The sequence below is a fragment of the Eucalyptus grandis genome, chromosome 10 (assembly GCF_016545825.1).
Source record: "Eucalyptus grandis isolate ANBG69807.140 chromosome 10, ASM1654582v1, whole genome shotgun sequence".
Taxonomy (NCBI): Eukaryota; Viridiplantae; Streptophyta; class Magnoliopsida; order Myrtales; family Myrtaceae; genus Eucalyptus; species Eucalyptus grandis.
This window is the reverse complement of record NC_052621.1, coordinates 9,593,952-9,613,485: the sequence shown is the minus strand read 5'-3', so window position 1 is coordinate 9,613,485 and position 19,534 is coordinate 9,593,952. Positions and strand designations below refer to the sequence as shown.

Genomic DNA, 19,534 nt, shown 5'->3' with positions numbered 1-19,534 from the left:
GCATGGCTAAATCAGGACTAATGCCCTCACAAACCCAGAATCAACATAATATTTAATAGTCTCAAGAAAGAAGTACACAAGATTATTCCACAAAAACCAAGCTTCTAACTATCCCCAACAACCAAAAAAGAAAAAGAAAAGATACAACCACCATGAATCAAATTATATGTATCTTCAATCCTCTAAACAGCTATTGTATTACAAATGGTAACGGTTGCTTCTTAATCCTCAGAAAACATCACCTCAGAAGCAGCTCTTAGAGAGAATGCTAGAGCAGTAGTAACTCGACCGACTTGAGGTGAGACATCATCATCACGCAGAACAAGATTCCTCCCTATCCAAAGGCATTCAAAGCCAGTTTCATCTCCTTGCTTTGGCATACTGAATAGCCATGTGATTTCCATAATCCCACCACTAGCCAAGCAGGACATGCTTCCACATCTTTGAGCCATATGAATTTGCATAAAGTTAACTGGCCAGAAAATTACTTAAGTGCTCAACCAAAAATGGAATTCCTACATTTTTCATAAAATAAACCAACCAGAGAAATTACTAAATACTTCTTTTCCACATGACTTCGAGTAATATTCGCAGACAGCAAGATTCCTGAAGCTGCCCGACAGTGATATAGCAAGTATTTCTGGGATCAAGAGTTGTACCACTTCTTTGAGCACCAACGTAAGAGCCAACAAACAGATTTCTCGCTTCTGAGCTTAGCTGCCAGACTTACTCCAGTTAAAATAATTCGCATGCATCTGCATTGGCTTTCTAACAAATAAACAGAGCTGGAAGACAGGAAAGTGGACCTTCGGTTTCAAAATTTTTGCATAAGCAACACAGAACTTCAAGTTTGCAGTATCAAATGCGATAGCAAGAGCATCTTCATGTTTATGATGAACTTTTACAACGTGATGGACAAGGCAGTAATCATTACATGTAGCATATGCGGAACCTCGAAATATAGCTTGACGAAAGCTACATAGTCCTGCTTAAAGGACAACCAACGAACAAGGCATCTTTAATCAACAACATCAAGGAAACAATCAGGTCAATGAAGAAAGTTTCAGTTTCTAGGCCTTCCCTCAATTAGAGCCATTTCTCAATGTGAGTGGTTTAGAATTGTCAAAATGCCCTCCTGTGGGAATTGGTAGCTGATAGGATTCATGTCCATGCATCTAGAGTTGCTTGTACACCTGCCTTAGAGATGCTTATTCTCTGTTTTTTAGTTGCTTCATGACTCTCATCACAACCTTTGAATATAAAGCTAAGTTTCGATATTAAGAATATTGAACTTGTGTGGGATTTTAATTTTGCTATATAGTTCCAATCCTAAGATTAAAGAAGAAAATATCTCGGTAGTGGCCTGATCATACAGACCCTACCATCATTTTACATAATAGTCTCCAGATTTGAATCACTTGACAATTGACATTATAAAATATCTGACCTTTCTTCTAATTCTAGGATAGATATGAGGTGAACCTTTAAAGTCATTCTTTGATTTTTGATCTCACAAGATATCATGTCAGTGACATCCTTCAGACACTCATCAATACTAACAAGGACCTGATTTTAACATCCATTCTTGCGAGTGATCAATCTAAGTCTTTTTAACTTATAAAAACTCAATAGCAGAGCGCCAAGTAGAAGAACAAAGAGCAGCAAAGAAAAATCCCAACAAACCTAAAGCTTTGGCACTTCAACCTGCGGGGCAGGTACCATATCCAAAAGAAAACTGAGTTTTTAATCGAACTTGTCCATAAGACCACTGCAAATTCCTTTTCAATTCTCATGATTTATGAGGAGACAATTACATTTTGCGATAGTAAGTATCATTCCAGTAACACCTACCCGATTGGCCACATTAATGAAGTACTGAATTGCAGAATTCAACGTAAGTTCATGAAAGACCAGCTACACAGGACTAGCGAGCCACTACTCGTGCTCCACTCTAAATAATCCAAAGAAACATACCAAGCCGATACTGCAGTGACGACGCTACTTCGCGCTAATCCACATTGTTCCAATTACCCTTTTTTTTCTTTCCCCACTCTATCAAATTCGCCATTCACTAGGAACTACATGAACTCAGCACCAAAGCTGATATCCCTGCAATTTAGCGCCTTTTGTGGGTCAATCTACAATTTAATGTTCTCAAATCACGAGTTCCAAACAGCAGAGACCAAAAAGAAACGCCCGCTCTCGATCTGCAGCCACTTCACCGGACACGACCAAAAATCAACGGAACGAAAGCTACAGATGTATGAATCCGCGGAAAACGGGGATAAAAAAAGGAAAAAAGTTAACTGCAGGGCGAAACGGAAAAGGATAGAGATGAACATCAGAGCGAGCAAGCGTACGGACAATTTCCACGGAATCCTGGGCCCGAAGCGAGGCTCTTCCTCGTGGGCGAGCCGAAGAAGCCAAGCCTCTCCGACCTTGACGCGTGGCAAGCGATCGCGATACGAACGGCCGCCGCTCATGGCTTCCGGAGCCGCGTCCGATCACTCCCCCCTCTCTCTCTCTCTCTCTCTCTCTTCTCGACGGGCCTGCGTATAATTAGAAAGGCGCGGTAATTCTGTGCGAAAACCACGTGTGATTTATGAGGATATTAGATATTAAACTTATATTCAGGATATGACCTCGAGAGGAAATCATAAAAAGAAAATCATTGGTATCATTGGAAATAATCAACTAATTAAGAATATTCTCATTATCAATCATAATTTATATCTACATATGTTTGTAAACAATTTTTCGTTATTATTTATGCAAATATTTTTCATAAATAAATTTCATTATTGATGATAACTTATATTTAAATATTTTTGTGACTAATAATATTTCGTTCATTTCGTGGGCAAGAAACACACCAGCAGCAGCGTGCGTTATTAGCAGCGCAAGTAATTGTATTTTGAAAATAAAATTTTAAATTATCTATTTTTCGTAAAATAAATGCATTCAATGAATAAATTATCTAGATATTTCGACTTAAAAAATTAAATTATGCAAGAGTAATATTTAAATCAAGAAAAATACTAAAATAAAAATCAATTCAAATATATTGCTCCGGCACCAATTAAGAGGATCTTCATAGAAGTCTCCTGTTGAAAATAACTTATTTCTTTTGGATTTTTCAAAAAAGATGGTAATGTTATTTTCTTATTTTGGTGTAAAAGGATGAAAAAAAGAGTGAAGTCCTCGTGAGAAGTTCAAAGAGTCAGAAATTAGAGTTATTCGATACATTTTTTTAAGCGATTGCAGCAATTTTAGCCATGAGAGGCAATGTTATTATTTTAAGGGATAAAAAAAATAAAAGCCCTACAGCTTATTAAAAGTGTAATCCAGTTTAAAAATTGTCCTTCCATTCATTGCATATTTTGAAAATTTTAGGATTTTGTAACAGATTTTAGGACTTAATTATACTTTTAAAATTAATTTTAGGGCTTTCATTATATACTGATCTCTAATATGTATATCTAATAGCTCGAAACCTCATAATTGAAACACCTATGTTATTGAATTAACTTACAATCACTTTCAGAGAGTCGTTTTGCTCGGTTTTAAGGCATCATAATTTTAAAATATATTTTGGCAAATGTAAAACCTATTTATGAGGCAATTGTCACATGTTAATGACAAGATACAGTTCAACCACAATTCCGTTAGATAGGATTAATGGGAATTTAAAGAAAAAAACAAACAGTGCTTGTTAATAACTTTCTTAGTACAATGGAGAACTAAGAAGCTCTTAAAGTTAACGATGTTCGACCCTCCAAAAGAAAAAATTAAATGGTTATGAAAAGTGTAGTAGTCAACTATTCGACGAAAACGACAAACTGACTCGTGAGGTAACAAAATGCACCAATGATTGATAAAAATCTTAAATTGAGTTGATGATTGTTTTGTTTTAATTTTTCTAACGTCTATGAGGTAGTCTACTCCAATTTGATAAAAGGTTATTCCAATAACGAATGCGTTCTGATTTGTTAGAATTGGCATAGATTAGTTCTAAAGAAATGCGATTTCAATCATTACCAAAGATATTCTAAACGTTTGCTAGTGAATATAAGCAAGCGCCACTCTCTGCCCACTGCCAACCTTGTCTCTAAATTTGGCAACAATAACCAATCACGTGAAGTTTTAACATCGGCCGATTTATGGGCATTTTCCATCTCAAAAACATTAAATGAGACGAAGTAACCCTAAATATTTACACGGGGTATACATTATTTTAAAAACGCTTTTTGATTGAGTTATTACATCACGTGCCATTATTACATGGTATTAGATGATTACCAGCCCAGAATTCATCATAGATCCACACATATTCTCGTGAGATTTCGGTTTTCACCATTGCGGTAAAAACTTATTTTTAACTCGAGGTCAAAAGGGGAAGAAAAAGAAAAAAGAAGTAAAAAGGAAATCCAAAATCTGCACAAAAAAAGTTCACACTTGCATTTGCCAATTTGCCAAAACTCTTCTCTGTCTTGCACATCATAACACACAAAATCTTCTCTCTCTCTCTCTCTCTCTAACCGCCTCAATCTCTCTGTCACACTCCTCCCCCCCTACGGTTCCTCGCTTCGATTGCGAATGCGGCGAAGCCCTCGCCTCCCCCGGCCTCCGCCGCCCATGACCTAGCCGCCCACCACTCGCCGGAATCCACCTGCCGGCGGTGTCTCCGGCGAAGCGCCCCAGGCTTTTTCCCCTCTACGCTGCCGGGGTCGCGGCGTTGAATCGGCTCGGGCTTCGATTGGGAGGGGCTTTAGGGTTTCCGATTCCGGTGTTTCGGCTGAGCAATCGAGTGGCCTATGGCTGGAGGACGCAAGAGGGGAGCGAGCAAGGAGAAGAGTAAGCGTCAGTTGAGTTTGGGCGATCTCGTTCTTGCCAAAGTTAAGGGCCACCCCGCCTGGCCTGCCAAGGTTCGCGCTTTTGTCTCGGTTTTCGCTCGGTATTCCTTCGATCGTTTCGCCTTTTTGGACTTCTGCTTGGGCGTTCAAGCGCAAGTTTTTGGTTTTTTCGTTTTGTTGCTTTCTCGTGGTCGGAAAATGGTTTAGTTTGATTTAATTCTGCTCATATTGTGCAGTGAATGGGTCGTCGGCCGTTGTGTTTGGTGAGGCTGGTCTTTTTTGGCTCTTTTACTTGCTCGCATTTTGCACTGTTTCTGCCAGGCCCTTTGGAAGCGAACCTTTCTTGATGTGGTTCCTTGGATTAGTTGGAAATAGAGGCGAATGGGGTTTAATTTTTCCATTTGGGTTTTCCAAAATGAATTGGCATATCCAAGCACTGTTTTTCGTGCTTTACGTTGCGGCTTACTAGTGATATAGGTTTGTATCCGGGCTATTCAGTAAGATCCGAAGTGGCTTTTTGTGTTGATGGTTATCGTTCAAAGTTTGATGCTGTATTGATACCTTGATTATATTGACCATCTCAGTGGGATATGGTGCGCATCTTTTGTGTGACGGTTGCTCTGTGAATGATAGTTGCTTTTGCGTCTTCAGATTGGCAAGCCAGAGGATTGGCAGCAGACTCCTGACCCCAAAAAACACTTTGTGTATTTTTTCGGAACACAAGAAATGTAAGCTCTATGAGCTGCTTGTACTGCTTGTTTATTTATGTCTGAGTAGTTAGCTTAATGGCTTTATTGAGTTTTGTGTTTACTTTTCTTCCTTTCATTCAGTAACTAAGTATTGTGTCTGCGAGCAGCTCTCTCCGTCATTTTTTTTTTTTGGGGGGGTAAACCCTAAAGGTTTTTTTTTTTTTTTTTTGATTTATAGACTGGCCTAGTTCATGTACTCGTGGTCCCTCATGCCCCTTTTCTTTGAAGAAGCAGACACCGACAGAAGAATGAGAGGACAATCTGTTGATTAGAATCTCTTCCTTCTATCATTTTGCCTCATGCCATGCTTTCGATTGTTTCTTTTTAAAGTATATCTCTGTCCGTAGAAAGTATCTTTTGATGAACCATAGAAAAAGGAGGTTGTGCTCTAGCCTTGGTAATTATTAGGAGCTTTCGCCTTGAGGAGTGAAGTCACCCATTAAATCAAAGTGTGAGTCATAATTTATCTTTACACTTTAGATACAAATGAAGAGCTGCCTTCTTTTGGATGCAGTTACTCTACAGGCTACAGTCTGTTGGTGCAGGAATAATGTACAAAGATGAAAGGACATGTAAAGTAAAGGAATACTTTATAAGCTAGAGTCTGTTTTCTTTTCTCATCAGGTCTCTTTGATGGCTTTGCCATTTTCTTTTTCATTTTTGTTATTTATGATTTTGGATCCCAACCCCACTTTGGGGAAAAAAAATCTTTAGTAGGTCTATTGAATAAATGCAAACGGTCAGATTTTCGAAAGCCCACATTTGCTTCATGTTTTAGCATCTGTGACCCACTTATATTCTTGCAATGAAGTTGGATTTTTAATTGTTAGTTCGATTGTTTTGCGGTGTGGACACACATACAGGATCAATGGATAGGTAACTACCCTGTGAAATGCTCTCACAAGGTAGTTACTTCTTTAAATCCTAGTGTTTGAGCATAATGGGACTGAAACTGGGCGGTGTCAATAACAAATGTGTCATACTTTGTATTAGTAATTATTATGTCATTGTTGTCCTACTAAAGTTCATATGAAAGCACTTGTCCTTGTAAGTTGGTCAATCACTTTTAAAGCTCCCATGCTTACATTGCGTTTGCCATTTACTTGGAATCTGGTGCAACAATTGTAATTTTATCCCATGTTGGCTGGAAAAGCAGGCTTTGCGAGTTGCATTTGGGTCACCCAGCAAAATAAACCCTTAGATTTTTTAGCATATGTTTTTATCAAGCTAAATTGCTCTTAAACCTGTTTTAGACTTTTATGTTTTTTAAAAGAAAAATGGTATAGGTGAAGTTGACCAGTGTTATTTCTTTCCAATGATTTATAATTCATATTTCATCTGATAAATTAACCTCGACTCGTTGTATAGCTTCACATACCATTTTGTAATTTGGGCATCTTTTTATTTATTGGCGTCACAGAGCTTTTGTTGCTCCTACGGATATCCAACTATTCACTAGTGAGACAAAGACCAAGTTGGCGGCTCGATGCAAAGGTAAAACAGCCAAGTACTTTGCCCAAGCTGTTAAGGAAATATGTGCTGCTTTTGATGAGTCACAGAGAGAACAGTCAACTAGTATGAGGGGCGACACTGATGCATCTGACCAGGGGTTTGAAGTTGCTGCTAATGATGGCTTAGAGCAGGAAGGGGCAGAGGTTGATGCAAGTCTTAGATGCGATCGATATGGAAGCATTAAAGAAACAGGCAATGGGGACAGCTCTGGTGTGAGCTTAAAGTTGGCGACCTGTCGTCCTGAGCAACATGAAGGTGATCATCATGATGTTAAGCCTATTACATCATCGCATGATGATGGTGACTCATCTCCTAGGGTATTCCGTAGGAAGAAAGAAAAAGTAAAGGATGGCCTGCAGTCAAAGGAGAAGTTAAAGTTGAATTTAGATGAAAATTCTCGCTCCACTAATCAAAATTCTGCTAGTGGCACAAAGCAGCTTGGTGGTGGATGCAGAGCATTGGCAAATGGGCATAAAGGAGAATGGGCTAGTGGGACAGCAAGCATATTGAAGAAAACAGGCGAAGAACGTAAAATTAATCACACTTCTGTGACATCAATGAAGGAAGCTGGCTACTCTGGTGGTGCAAGTCATCTTGAGCAACTTAAAGGTCAAACCAAAGGAAAAGTGATCTCTGGTGGCATTAGAGAAGGATTTTCCTCAGATGCTGGAAAACTAGACTTGGTTGTGCCTGTTATGAGGAAGGCAAAAAAAATGGACAAGAATTTTGAGGAAGCAGATGCCAAAGAAGATGTAGAGACGAACTCTGAGGATGAGGATGAGGATGAGGATGTGCCATTGGGGAATAAGGAGGTTGTGCTTGCACTCACAAAACCTATTTCAGGGCTTAATGGTGCTCTACATCCTCACAAAGATATGAAGCATGAAGAGATGGGGTTGGATGCCAAGGGACATTTCAGAAAAAGCGTCGACAAAACTACTTCCAGTCCTAATGTTTATGGTGAAAAAGCAATTAAACAGTCTGAGGATAAAAAGTTTGTACTGCATGCAAGAGAAGGCGATTTAATCTCAAAAGGGGAAGTTGGTATTGTACGATCTGGCAGCTCCGGTGATGAAACTGTCCTACCTCTGACAAAGCGGCGTCGCAGGGCATTGGAAGCTATGTCTGATTCTGCTAATTCAAGCATTGATGAAAAAGAGGAAAAGCATCGCTCACTAATAAAAAATAACGTGCCTTCTAGAAGCATTGAAAATTCATTTAGTAGAACACAAAAGAAACGAAGAGCTGTTTGCCTTGTCGAAGAAGGGGATGATGAAAAGCCCAAAACTCCAGTTCATGGGGGATCTGTCAAGAATGTTATGGCTACATCAAAGAATCTTGGTAATACTAAGGCTAGCGAGGCACGCCGTGGGGGCTCCAATGTGGCGCAGGAAAATGCTAAAAATGTAGCTGGAGTTGAAGATGGAAAACAAAAGAAAATATTGGAGGTACATGAGAAGATTTTATCACCTTATAAGCCAAATGCGTCTGAGAAGAGACCTAAACGGGAAATATCTTCTCATGTCTCTAGTAGTCCAATGAAATCAGAATTTGAGCAGACATCACTTCCGAATGTTGAAGCAAACTTAATATCTCCCAAGAAATCTCCCCGCATTCTTCCAGTTACCAAACCAGTGCTAGAGCAACAGAAACCTACTAAACATGTGGTTAAGCTAGCTAATAATGGAACACAAAGACAGGCTTCATCTGGTCCGGATAAGAGTTTAGTGCGGAGCTCTGATTTGTCAAAAAATTCCCAAAATCATCCTACATCTCAGAGAAATAAGGCAACTTCCTCTGCAGAAAGGCTGAAGAGTACTCCCAGAACAAACACAAGGACAGGTGACTCATCCTCTCTGGCAGATAGTGGCACTGAGTGGAATGGTCTGCAGGATGAAAGGTAAGAATTTATTGATATCTCTACTTTGCATTGCTTGTAGGGGTAACTAAAGGTCATTATTTGATGACTCTGCTTTGCTTAGCGATGTCAGGACTGCTGAGTCTGCTACGTCTATGAAGCATCTGATTGCTGCTGCTCAGGCAAAACGAAGACAAGCTCATTCACAGATTGTCTCTTTTCCCAACTCTAGTTTTTCTACTTTTTCTCACCCCGACGGGCAAGGACCAAGCCCAAGTCCCTCTGCTGTTCAGCATTTTATGCCTGCCTCCAGCAGCTTGATACCATCAGAACCAGGGGGATTGAATCATCAGAAGAGTTTGACTTCTCCATCTACTCGTGTTCCCCTTTATGGATCACAGAATCAGATTGACACTGAAGATTCTGAAGATAGAAGAGTTAGTTCTGCACAAAGGCATCCTTTAGGCTCACTGAGTGGTGGTACTGATGCAGCTGTTGCGCGCGATGCTTTTGAAGGTATGATAGAGACCTTATCGAGGACTAAAGAAAGCATTGGACGTGCAACTCGGCTTGCAATCGATTGTGCCAAGTTCGGATTTGCCCATGAGGTATGTCTTTTGGTGGAACAAGCTTTATCAGTTGCTATTTATAAACCACACGTGCAAAGTATTGGCTTTCACATGGAAATGTTGACAATATGCATATGCTTTCCTTCCATCTTCTTGTGATGTTTTTTCTCAAAAGTAATAATTTTTCTAGTGTTATGAAAGCAAAAGAAAGTGGCAATGTGTCCTTTGGTGTCTTACTTGATAATATGTTAAGATACCAAAGAATTTTCAGCTTGGTTATTAGTCTGACTACTGCCTGTTGCTTATAAAGTTTAACTTGCTTCATTGTACATGGGTTGGCATCCTTTAAGTAACTTTTTTAATGAAAAATATTATCGTTAAAAAAAGAAAGCCAGACTCATAATTCATTGTGGTGCCGGTTCAACAATGAATACATAGACTAATTCCCAGCGGCATCACAACATAACAAATTGAATGGATTTATGTGTTCATTGTCGAGCACTGCTACCATGATGAATTCTCAATTTGAACTTAGCTTATGGAGCATAATTCGATATGTCTAAAACTTTGGTGTTGGGGACTTGAATTTTCATTGATAGACTTCCATTGAACTGAATACCATAAAAATCTCATTTTTGGGTTTTAGGAGCTACTATTATTATTATTATTATTATTTTGAGTTTTTAGTAGAAACTTTGAGGTGACAAGAGCTCTAGTTTGGTTATGTTCATTTGATCCTTACTATCATGCCCACAAGATCTGATAATCTTTGATTACTCAATTTTCTTTAGATCAGGATAGAATAAGTCTCCCTAGCATTCAAGATCGAGGTAGAAAAAGTCTATGAAATGGTACCTGTTGTTCTCAGGGTGGATTTTTGTGCAGCTTTAAGGCAGTCTGAGATTCCATGTAGAGCTTGTCCTTTTGATAATAATTTTTGGTTTTTTGGAGGCAGGTTGTGTGTTTTGATGGAGGCTTGAGACTGTTGCTTTAGTGGAAAGATGTAAAATGCATAATTAAGGGCATATGTTGATTTCACATTGTATGCTTAGAATATGAATATCTGGATCCTTGACATTTTCGTTTCTTATTTTTGAGTCAAAAGGATTTGTAGAAACATTTTTCAGCAAGCATTTGGATTTTACTCCTTAGTTTTAGAAAGAGCATTAGAGTTATGGACTATGGAGTGGTCCATATAGCATGTTTTAAGAAGAATTACGGAGGAAAGGCTTTTCGCTTTTGCACAAGAGTTAACTTCAATTGAAGTCTGTAACTTCTCCACCACTTATATGGTCGAGCAGCATTTTCACATTGTAGGCGTCATTAGTTTTCTATTTGAAGCACAGTGGTCAATTTGCCTGCTCATATCATGAATTTTTGGATGCCTTAAATTGTTATCATGGGTGAGCTTTCTCCATGTACAAACTTAAAGTTTTAAAATTTTTTGGATGGTAGGAAAGATTTTCCAGTCTTTTTCTAAATGTTACTGTGAGAAATAATTAGTATTATACTATTGGTCTCCAGTCATAGCATGGGATGAGAAAACCTTTTTTATATGGCCAAGATGAATGAAAATATTGGAGGTCCATGTTTACCACCCTCCGGGTGTTATGTTATATTATTATTATAGATGCCAGGATTTGTCAAGCTAGGTATGTAAGGAAATCTCTATTTTTAGAATGTCTAATGTCGAGAGGTTGTTTGGCATGCATAACATTGGCCTTTGCGATACTTATGTGTGTTTTAAGTCTCCTCTATTTAAGAGCAATAAGATGTTACATATATAGCTCTATTGCTGATTTACCATGGAAGTCCTTGCATTCGAGTTATGAACGAATTATGAACTGTTGTTTGTTTGATCATTTTTTGCAGGTTGTGGAACTTCTTATTCGGAAATTGGAAAGTGAGCCTAGTTTCCACAGAAGAGTGGACCTGTTTTTTCTTGTCGATTCTATTACTCAATGTTCGCATAACCAGAAGGGTGAGTTAATTAGCTATGAGCATACAAATGTCGCTAATCCTTTTTTTCTTTTTGGTTCTTGTTCCCTTTTTTTGAAGTTTTGACTAACAGTGGGGAGATAAGAGGTGTTTTAGAGAGAGAGAGAGAGAGAGAGAGAGAGAGGGGTGTTTGGTTTGTGAGGCCTTTGTTTTGGCTGTTTTGGCATGAAATAAAGTAGGAACCTTTTTTTTTTCTATAACTAAAAAATTAGGAGCTTCTTAAAAACTTTATTTGGTCTGGCTGAATGATGGTAGAATGGTCCTAAATTCTCAAAGCACGAAATAGCATATCTCCAAAATGCTTTTGACTTTCTAATGAGTAAGAGGCATGATTGCATAGATAAAGCCTAAACCAGATTGGACAAAATGGCTAGTTTTTGTGCCTGTTCCTCTCCCCCACCAAGAATGTGGAGACCAAAGAGTTTGTGATTGTTCCTTTTATTTCAATCTATTTTTCCTAGCCAAACAGAAAGAAAAGAAGACAAGATCAAAAAGCTATAGCACTAAATGATGCATTTGTCGGTAAAATCCGACGACAACAAGCTTATTAATTTGAGGATTAGCCTCCAGATTTTTTCATTTATTGACTCTGGATTTCCGGAAGCAGCAAGACGATTGAGTATTTATCCAGTGGTTTTGTACAAACTTTAGGTATTGCAGGAGCATCGTACATTCCTGCTGTTCAAGCAGCTTTATCACGTCTTCTTGGAGCCGCTGCTCCACCTGGAGCCGCTGCTCGTGAAAACCGCCGCCAATGTCTCAAGGTTTTTTTCTTTTTTGTTTATTTTCAGTGGAGTAGTTCTTTAAAATTTCATTTTCCCCCCAAAGTTAATCTTTTCTCCCTAATAGGTTTTGCGGTTATGGCTTGAGAGGAAAATTCTGCCTGAATCTATTCTTCGGCAGCACATGGATGACATTGGAGTTTCCAATGATGAAACAACTAGTGTATCCTCACACAAACGTCCTTCTCGTGCTGAACGTGCTGTGGATGATCCCATTAGGGAAATGGAAGGCATGATGGTTGATGAATATGGGAGGTTTGTGATGTCCTTCTTGTCTTTCTTCATGTTTGGGATTATTTTTTACCCTGTTTTGGGTGTTCGTATGAAGGTTATGCTCTCTTTGGATGACATGGTCCACATGAATTCTCAATATAAGCTAAGCTAGGCTAAGCAAAAACGTGAGAAATCTCATGATTTGTCATGAGCAATTCGCATGCTTAGGTTCTTGTGGATAAGTCTTGATATTACCCATCTGCATTGGCTTGCTTATGTCAAAGTTCGGCATTCCTGCTTTACTTGTCTTTTGTTATTGTATCTGCTTTGTACTTTGAGACCTGGACATGCAGCATCGGTTCAATTATCTTTCATTTAGTCTCGAGGAAGTTGGTAATAGACACACAGACTGTGGAGATTTTACTTCTCCTTAGTGGGTTTCGTTCTTCCTGACCAGTCAGGAAGTTAGAAAAAGAGGGAACCATCACTTGTTCTGAACTTCTCCTTTCTCATAAGTATATAGTGTTGGTTAAGGTGGAGCCTTGCCTCCTACCTCTTCAGCCTGGCCTAATGCCTATAGTTATAACTAATTTCTAGACAATGATGAGTTATTTGGTTTGCAGTCTTTTTATTCTGTTTTGTAGTTTCAGTTAGCAGAATCCCGTATAACTCTGAAGTGAGAATTAAACATAATTTGGCCATAAGATCCTCTTATGATCCATAAATGATTTCAGCCTAGGAAAAGGAGAGGACATATGGTCTCTATTCTCCTGAAGCTGAAGTTGTTTACATAAGTTGAATGTGGTTAGCTTTGTAAATGGCTTGCCATCCCCTCTGGTGCCTCTTTATTGAATTATCTATCTAAGAAAAGGAAGTTAAATGTAGTTAGGTTTACAGTCTATTCTTGGCACTAGCTTAACTACTTTACACTGCTTGTGTAAGTGTGTTAACACGCTGTCGGTTGTGGACAGTTGACTGCAAGAGTCATAGTTTCTCACACTCATCCTCTTTCCCCATGAAATCCTGCGGTATTTAGATTCTGACCCTTGGATCCCTTGTTACCTTGCGTTGACAGTAGAGAGCATTGTCGATAATTTGAGGATACTATCAGTGCTATGGTAAGCTTATTAAGGTTATGGTCAGAATTCCAACTGATAAATCAGATTATGGGGTGCCACCTGCATTGAAGGAACCCTTCACCTTATGGATAGGCATGTGATCTGTTGAGCAATTACTCAGGTGTGAATGGAGTGTTAAAGATCGCGTGGAAGTCATAAAACCTAGTTTCTTTTGATTGCTGAAAATCATTAGAACATTGCTTTGCGTTAGTAATTTGGGGGATATGGGTTTCTGTATGTTTGACAATACAATGCTCTCTGCTGGAACTCTTGGAATATGTAGCATTTGTTACCGTTAATTTTTTGGTAATGATTTTTCTGTTTCTTTGATAGCTCTTTGAACTCTATTGGAATGTACCGTTTTGTTCACCTGTATGGTGCCTGATCTCATAGCTTGATTGCGATGCCTGTAGAATGTTGAGACAGACATTTATTAACACCTGCTGTTTTCCTTCTGAAGTTAGTGAACTACTGTGGCAGTGTTTTTATGGGTCTTTTGGTTTTCTAACCTTCACCTTCTATTATAAAAAATCATTTGACTTTTGCTTTTCTACCAGCAATGCTACATTTCAGTTGCCTGGTTTTCTACCGTCTCATGTATTTGAGGATGATGATGAGGAGGAAGACCATGAAGATCTTCTTAGTATTCCTTGTAAAGAAACAATTGACGCATCACCAGTTGAGTCGACTCTTGGATCAGCAGAGCAAAGAACATTTGAAGTTACTCCAAATGACAGGAGACATTGCATCTTGGAGGACGTGGATGGTGAGCTTGAAATGGAGGATGTTTCAGGGCCCCCTAGGGAAGAAAAACCCTGGATCCCACATGGTGCTGAAACGGAATCACAAGAGCCTGGATCTGACGTGCTGCAAGTATCTGGCCCTGACAATTCTGTTGAGTTCAGCTCTCTTTCAGAGGGCTCGCCACCATTGCCACTTGACTCTCCCCCTCCACCACCTCCTTTGCCATCTTCTCCTTTTCCGCTTCCTCCACCACCACCTCCACCGCCGTTATCCCCCTCTCCGCCACCTCCGCCGCCGCCACCATCTCAACCATCTCTCCCGCCACAGTTACCTCTTCCTCCAGCACCTCCCTTAGGGCCTCCTCCTATATTGGTAACCCAAACACCAATGCCCCCTCACCATTCACTTCCATCTCAGTCACTTGTGTCGCTTCCATCATCATTCCATTCTTCACCACATTTGGCATATCAACCACCTCTTCCTCGTGAATACTGTGCTCCCGCAACTGTAAGTGTTGTTTATCTTGGTCCTGTTATTTCTCAGTGTTCTATTAGAGTTCGCCTTTAGGCTCACACTTCTATATTGCAGGGAAACCAGTCAGTGCAAATAACTGCAAATAATCCTCATGGCCTTCCTCATGATGCTTCTGCAAAGGGTGACTTAGCAGCACAGCAATCATCTTACTTTGCTTCGGCTGGTGGCAGCTGTCAAGAATCTTCTGGATTTAATGTTTCAAGGCTGCCAGATTATGGGCATGGTGATTCGTATTTAAATCCTCAAGCTTCTCAAGCCAATCAACAGTTCCAACAAGGAAGTAGGCCTTATGCTCAAAGACCCTTGCATGCTGTGCCACCTCAAAGTGCCGTGCCACCTCAAAGTGGGGCATCTCATTATTCATATGCAAACCCACCCCTTCAGCAACATCCTCAGCACCCATACCCTCACCAATTTGCTTTGCCGCCCTCTGACAGTGGGAGGCGATTTGGTGCTGATGAACCATGGAGAATGAACTCTGGTGAATTTAATGCCGATAATCAAAACGGTCCTTGGATAAATGGAGTAAGAGGTCCTTCAGGATCGGGTGGAGTTTATCCTCAAGAAGGTACTGTACGATTATTGTTAATATGTCTATTAGTGTTCTTGTAGTGCTAAACAATTTTGTGTGCAACTTACTGGTATACTATGGTTTTTGTTGCATCACATCATGTTTGCGTGACAAGTAACTCTTTTTAATCACGGTTACGTTAGTAAGTGTTTGAATCCTTATTTCATGTGCACCAGGAGCTCTCGGACTTAATATGTCTATCAAGGGAACCCAAACATCGGGCAGCCCTTTTAGCATGAAATTTTCACCTGATATTTTTGAACTGGTGTTACGCAATTGTTTAAATTTCTTCATGCTCTGTATTCTTTCCTTTCGCATACGATAATTTTAGACATTTGAAGATTTGTATAATATAAACTTGTTTCTCAATTTATCTGGAAGATTTCTTTCTTTCCTCGTAAGACTTTCTCTATTATCTAGGCTGCATATATCTTGCTTGAATAGAAATTAGCCTGATGTATGTATAATCTTTTCATTTCCTTGTCCTTGGTCTTCCTTCGAACCTCTTTTCTATTGTTTCTACTGCTATCATAATCAAAGGGGGTTATTGTTTAACTAGTTCTACCCCAAACTTTTGGTGTCTTTCAAGTTCACCTGTAATGTAAGAACAACTATTAGGTGTTGAGAAATTTAGGAATGAAAGTGTAGAAATGTGAGTTTGGAGATCTCTCCATCCAGATGTCTAATAATGGAGCGAATCTCCATTCCTCTTGACTCTTCTCTGAATAAGTTTTGGGTTGTTTATTGTTAACAGTGTAGACAATCTGGAATGTCCTCCATACATGCATGTTGAGATGAAATGAGTGGACTCTAGATAGCAACGGAAGATTTTCTCTTAAGTTGTATGTTTGATTGGGTATGCCTAAGTTGACTGCCTTTGATGTTTTGGACAATTTAAGTGAACTGCTTGTCTGCTGGTACACTACTTGGTTGGATGCTCACATGTATGCTCAATTTTCACACTTCCAAATGTACGCATTCCCATGTGCTTCCTGCCAATAAAGTTTGCTGAAATTTTTCTCTTGGGTTCCTGGAAAATGCAAGTTAATTAAGATACATGTTTGTTTAATGAGAAGACATTCTGCAGGTTTTTATACTCATATGTGTTACCATGGCAGGTTACTTTCGGCCTCATTTTGAAAGACCACCAATGAATAATGTGGGTTTTCAGCATTCATCAACTAACAATCATTCAGCTGCTCCACCAGCCCCAGGTGGTGATGTGATTTTGGACAGCTGGATTAAGATTTCCAGTGAATTTTTGTTACGTTCATTACACAGGCTCCAATGATTCCTAGAATGACTGTTTTATTTATTAATTTTGCAGGTCACGGTCCTAACATAATGCAAAGTAGACCAAATGTATCTGCCCTTAATATGTGGAGACCAGCTTAAGAATGTGAAAGTAGACTTCCAGATAACCTGGTGAGTTATCTATAGAGAAATCTGCATCTGCCACAGTTATCCTGTGTAGTTCCATTAGGCAAGTGGTCTTTCTATTCCATTGCCAAGATGAATTAGTTTCTTTCTCCTCCTCTTCCCTCCAGCCCTCCCACCCTGCCTCTCTCTCTCTCTTTTCTCTCTCTCTCTCTCTGATAGTGTTAAAGGAAATGGCTATGAAAGATCATTTGGGAGAAAAAATTGGACAAACACCTGAAGCTTAACATTGCTTTCAATGGAGACCATTTTATCTTGCTTATTTGGCTACTTTTGAAATTGAATGCTGAGGGCTCACCATGAAAGTCATCATATACTGTGGCAGTAGAATTAGACAACTGGGCTGCCCAGCATAGTCTTTGGTCATAACTTTCTCTCTTTAAAAGATATGCTTTTTTCTTTTCTCTCTTTAAAAGATATGCTTTTTCTTTTTTGAATTTTACTGCAGTCTATTGTTTTAGACTTTCTGATGATGTTGATAAAAAAATAACCTAATTCGGTCTAGCTCAATGATGTTCACTTGCCATAACTGTTTATGTTTTTGCTTATAAGTACCATGTTGTTTGTGAAGTTCCTATCAGATGAGTTGGATTGATTTTCCCTCGAGTTGTTTGTACACATAAAAACAGATTCCCATGGAAACGTTTTGATCTTAGTTTTTGGTTTTGCAATCTCAGTGTTGCAGGTACTTAAACAATTTGGACTCCTTCAAATTGAGGTACTGCTTCAACCACTCAAATGCAGTGTTGAAGGATCTCGAGACTTGCAGGATGGTGTATATTGTAGTCTTTCCTGCCAGATGTATCCTGGGAAAATCCATGTATAGGCCCATGTTTTTTGGTTAGTACATCTTGTTCTCAATACTTGTAATTATGCAGGTATATTGTACAAGAAACAATTTTTGAAATGAAAAAGAATAGTTGGCAATTCATCTTTCCTTTTTATTTTTTCCACAAAAGCTTTCATGATTGAATTTGTTCAAATGCCTTTAGTCATCTCATGGATGTGATTTAGTCAGTTCATGGACTTTTTTGGAGTATCCCTTCTCTTTTGGAATTTGGTCATATTATTGCTCATGTAAATGTATATTGTTGCTAGTCTTAAACCTTTTTGCCACATGGCTTCATGGAACTGGACCATTGTGTTTCCTTGGCCTTCTTCAGCCAACATTTTGTTGCCTGACCTTGACCTCGACCTCTTGCCATTTTCCTGCACCGCTGCGTGGTGATACCCTACTATCTGATCCTGGTAAACCACCCATCCTGCCTTTCCATGTTCTATAGACTCGTATGTAACTATGACAAGAGGCAAACCTTACTCTGGTTCAATTTGTGGATGGCTTGGATGATCCCATTTAAAAGGAATGATAATTGTAGCCTGCTGGATGAAAAGATGATGGATAAAAGATCTCTGCTAGGTATGACTTTAACTTCGCCTCAGTTGTGCAGTTTCAGCAGTAAGAGCGCCTAGAAATATGGTCAATTCTTTTTTCTAAAGGATTCTGATAATTATGATATTAATATGCGTCTATAACTGCTCCCATCTTTGGATCTACATCCCAGCACACGGGTAATGAATGGTATTGGGATCTAATCGTCTTTGGCGTTTCTTTGCTAAGTTCCTCCAATGCAGTTTAATTGATTTTTTTCTGTTATTATATACCTGAATGCTCTGTTTAACATAATTAAGTAAATCCTTTTCTTGATTGCTATTTTTGTCTGTTTGGCATTGTGTATGGCAATTCTTCTTTTTTCATTTACTTTTATTACAATGATGCCACGATCCGAGAGTGATGCTGCAACTGGGGTGTTTACTTGCAGTCCAGACAAAAATGTCCACTTAAACTGATTATGAACTTACACAGTTGGGAATGATATGGGCAGTTTGAAAGTTGAATTCATAAAGCTTTAAGGAAACTTATTAACATTTCAGGTGGGTGCATGTCTTGATTCTATATAACTTGGAAAAATTTAATATTTGTTATGTGCGTAGTTGTTTTTTTTTCTCCCTTTTGGTTTATTTCTTTTTGGAATTTTGTCATCATCCGAATTAGCTTTACTTCCCTCGGATTGAAGTAGTACTTGCGCATGAAAAGCAGACGAAGAATTTGAACCTTTTCAGTTTTTAAGCCCTAAGTTTGGTTGCCTACCAAATGCAAGCTTTTGGCCGAATCCTTGGATATTTGTTCTTCAATTTGCTGTTAGCTGACCAAATGAATTTTAGTCGAATGGACGGTCTAAAGCAATGCTAGTGGTACTCAGAATACGAGTCAGTTTCTTTAGTTTCTTAAGTAATTAGTCTTGTTAGCTCTTAGTGGTCTTATAAGATGGGGTAGCTGCTTCTGGGATTTGATTATTTTCCTTTTGTCCTTTTTTCTATTCACCTTTTTTTTTATTCCCTTCAAGCGTCTGCCTCCATTGTTTTGAAGGGAAAGCTAGTAAAGTTCAGATCGCCAAATTAACTGCTTCTCTGGTTGAAGAACACAAAGTGAGCTGAAAAAAGTTAAATGGTAAGCCCTTCGATGCCAGGATTCTACCTTAATACGTATGAGCTGAAAAAAGTTGAATGGTAAGCCCTTCGATGCCAGGATTCTACC

The 19,534-nt window shown here is 39.0% G+C and overlaps 2 protein-coding genes across 10 annotated transcripts; one reads left to right on the top strand and one right to left on the bottom strand.

The window, feature by feature from the left end:
- LOC120288895 lies at positions 1-2,577 on the bottom strand. Of its 6 annotated transcripts, none has more exons than XR_005546804.1 (3): positions 2,361-2,577; positions 660-785; positions 1-472 (listed from the first exon to the last, which is right to left on the bottom strand). XR_005546804.1 is itself a non-coding variant. In XM_039303131.1 (3 exons), exons 1-3 carry the CDS (start codon positions 2,481-2,483, stop codon positions 222-224), a joined length of 432 nt encoding a protein of 143 aa, XP_039159065.1. In that variant the 5' UTR covers positions 2,484-2,577; the 3' UTR covers positions 1-221. The 6 variants fall into 6 exon arrangements, 1 of the variants encoding a protein (XP_039159065.1); XR_005546803.1 differs by having other exon boundaries at positions 2,365-2,577; XR_005546805.1 differs by having other exon boundaries at positions 660-717; positions 2,365-2,577.
- Positions 2,578-4,483: 1,906 nt separating this feature from the next.
- On the top strand, positions 4,484-17,880 carry LOC104421601 (ENHANCER OF AG-4 protein 2). Of its 4 annotated transcripts, XM_010033611.3 has the most exons (13): positions 4,790-4,925; positions 5,090-5,116; positions 5,505-5,581; positions 7,023-9,014; positions 9,097-9,580; positions 11,414-11,522; positions 12,191-12,303; positions 12,389-12,576; positions 14,210-14,903; positions 14,985-15,498; positions 16,620-16,715; positions 16,829-16,926; positions 17,616-17,880. In XM_010033611.3, the coding sequence occupies exons 2-12, from the start codon at positions 5,093-5,095 to the stop codon at positions 16,894-16,896; spliced, it is 4,359 nt and encodes a 1,452-aa protein (XP_010031913.2). In that variant the 5' UTR covers positions 4,790-4,925; positions 5,090-5,092; the 3' UTR covers positions 16,897-16,926; positions 17,616-17,880. The 4 variants fall into 4 exon arrangements, with proteins under 4 accessions (XP_010031912.2, XP_010031911.2, XP_010031913.2 ...); XM_010033610.3 differs by lacking the exon at positions 5,090-5,116 and having other exon boundaries at positions 4,484-4,925; positions 9,106-9,580; XM_010033609.3 differs by lacking the exon at positions 5,090-5,116 and having other exon boundaries at positions 4,485-4,925.
- The last annotated feature ends 1,654 nt before the right edge of the window (positions 17,881-19,534 follow it).

Bases quoted from the DNA above. Each gene is read 5' to 3' on its own strand.
- LOC120288895 (XM_039303131.1), bottom strand. From the start codon at position 2,483: ATGAGCGGCGGCCGTTCGTATCGCGATCGCTTGCCACGCGTCAAGGTC. The intron at 718-2,360 runs GTACGCTTGCTC...TAAGTCTGGCAG, and splicing joins GGATTCCGTGGAAATTGTCC to CTAAGCTCAGAAGCGAGAAA. The intron at 473-659 runs GTACAACTCTTG...TTTTCTGGCCAG, and splicing joins CGTTGGTGCTCAAAGAAGTG to TTAACTTTATGCAAATTCAT.
- LOC104421601 (XM_010033609.3), top strand. From the start codon at position 4,815: ATGGCTGGAGGACGCAAGAGGGGAGCGAGCAAGGAGAAGAGTAAGCGT. The intron at 14,904-14,984 runs GTAAGTGTTGTT...TCTATATTGCAG, and splicing joins AATACTGTGCTCCCGCAACT to GGAAACCAGTCAGTGCAAAT. The intron at 15,499-16,619 runs GTACTGTACGAT...TTACCATGGCAG, and splicing joins TGGAGTTTATCCTCAAGAAG to GTTACTTTCGGCCTCATTTT.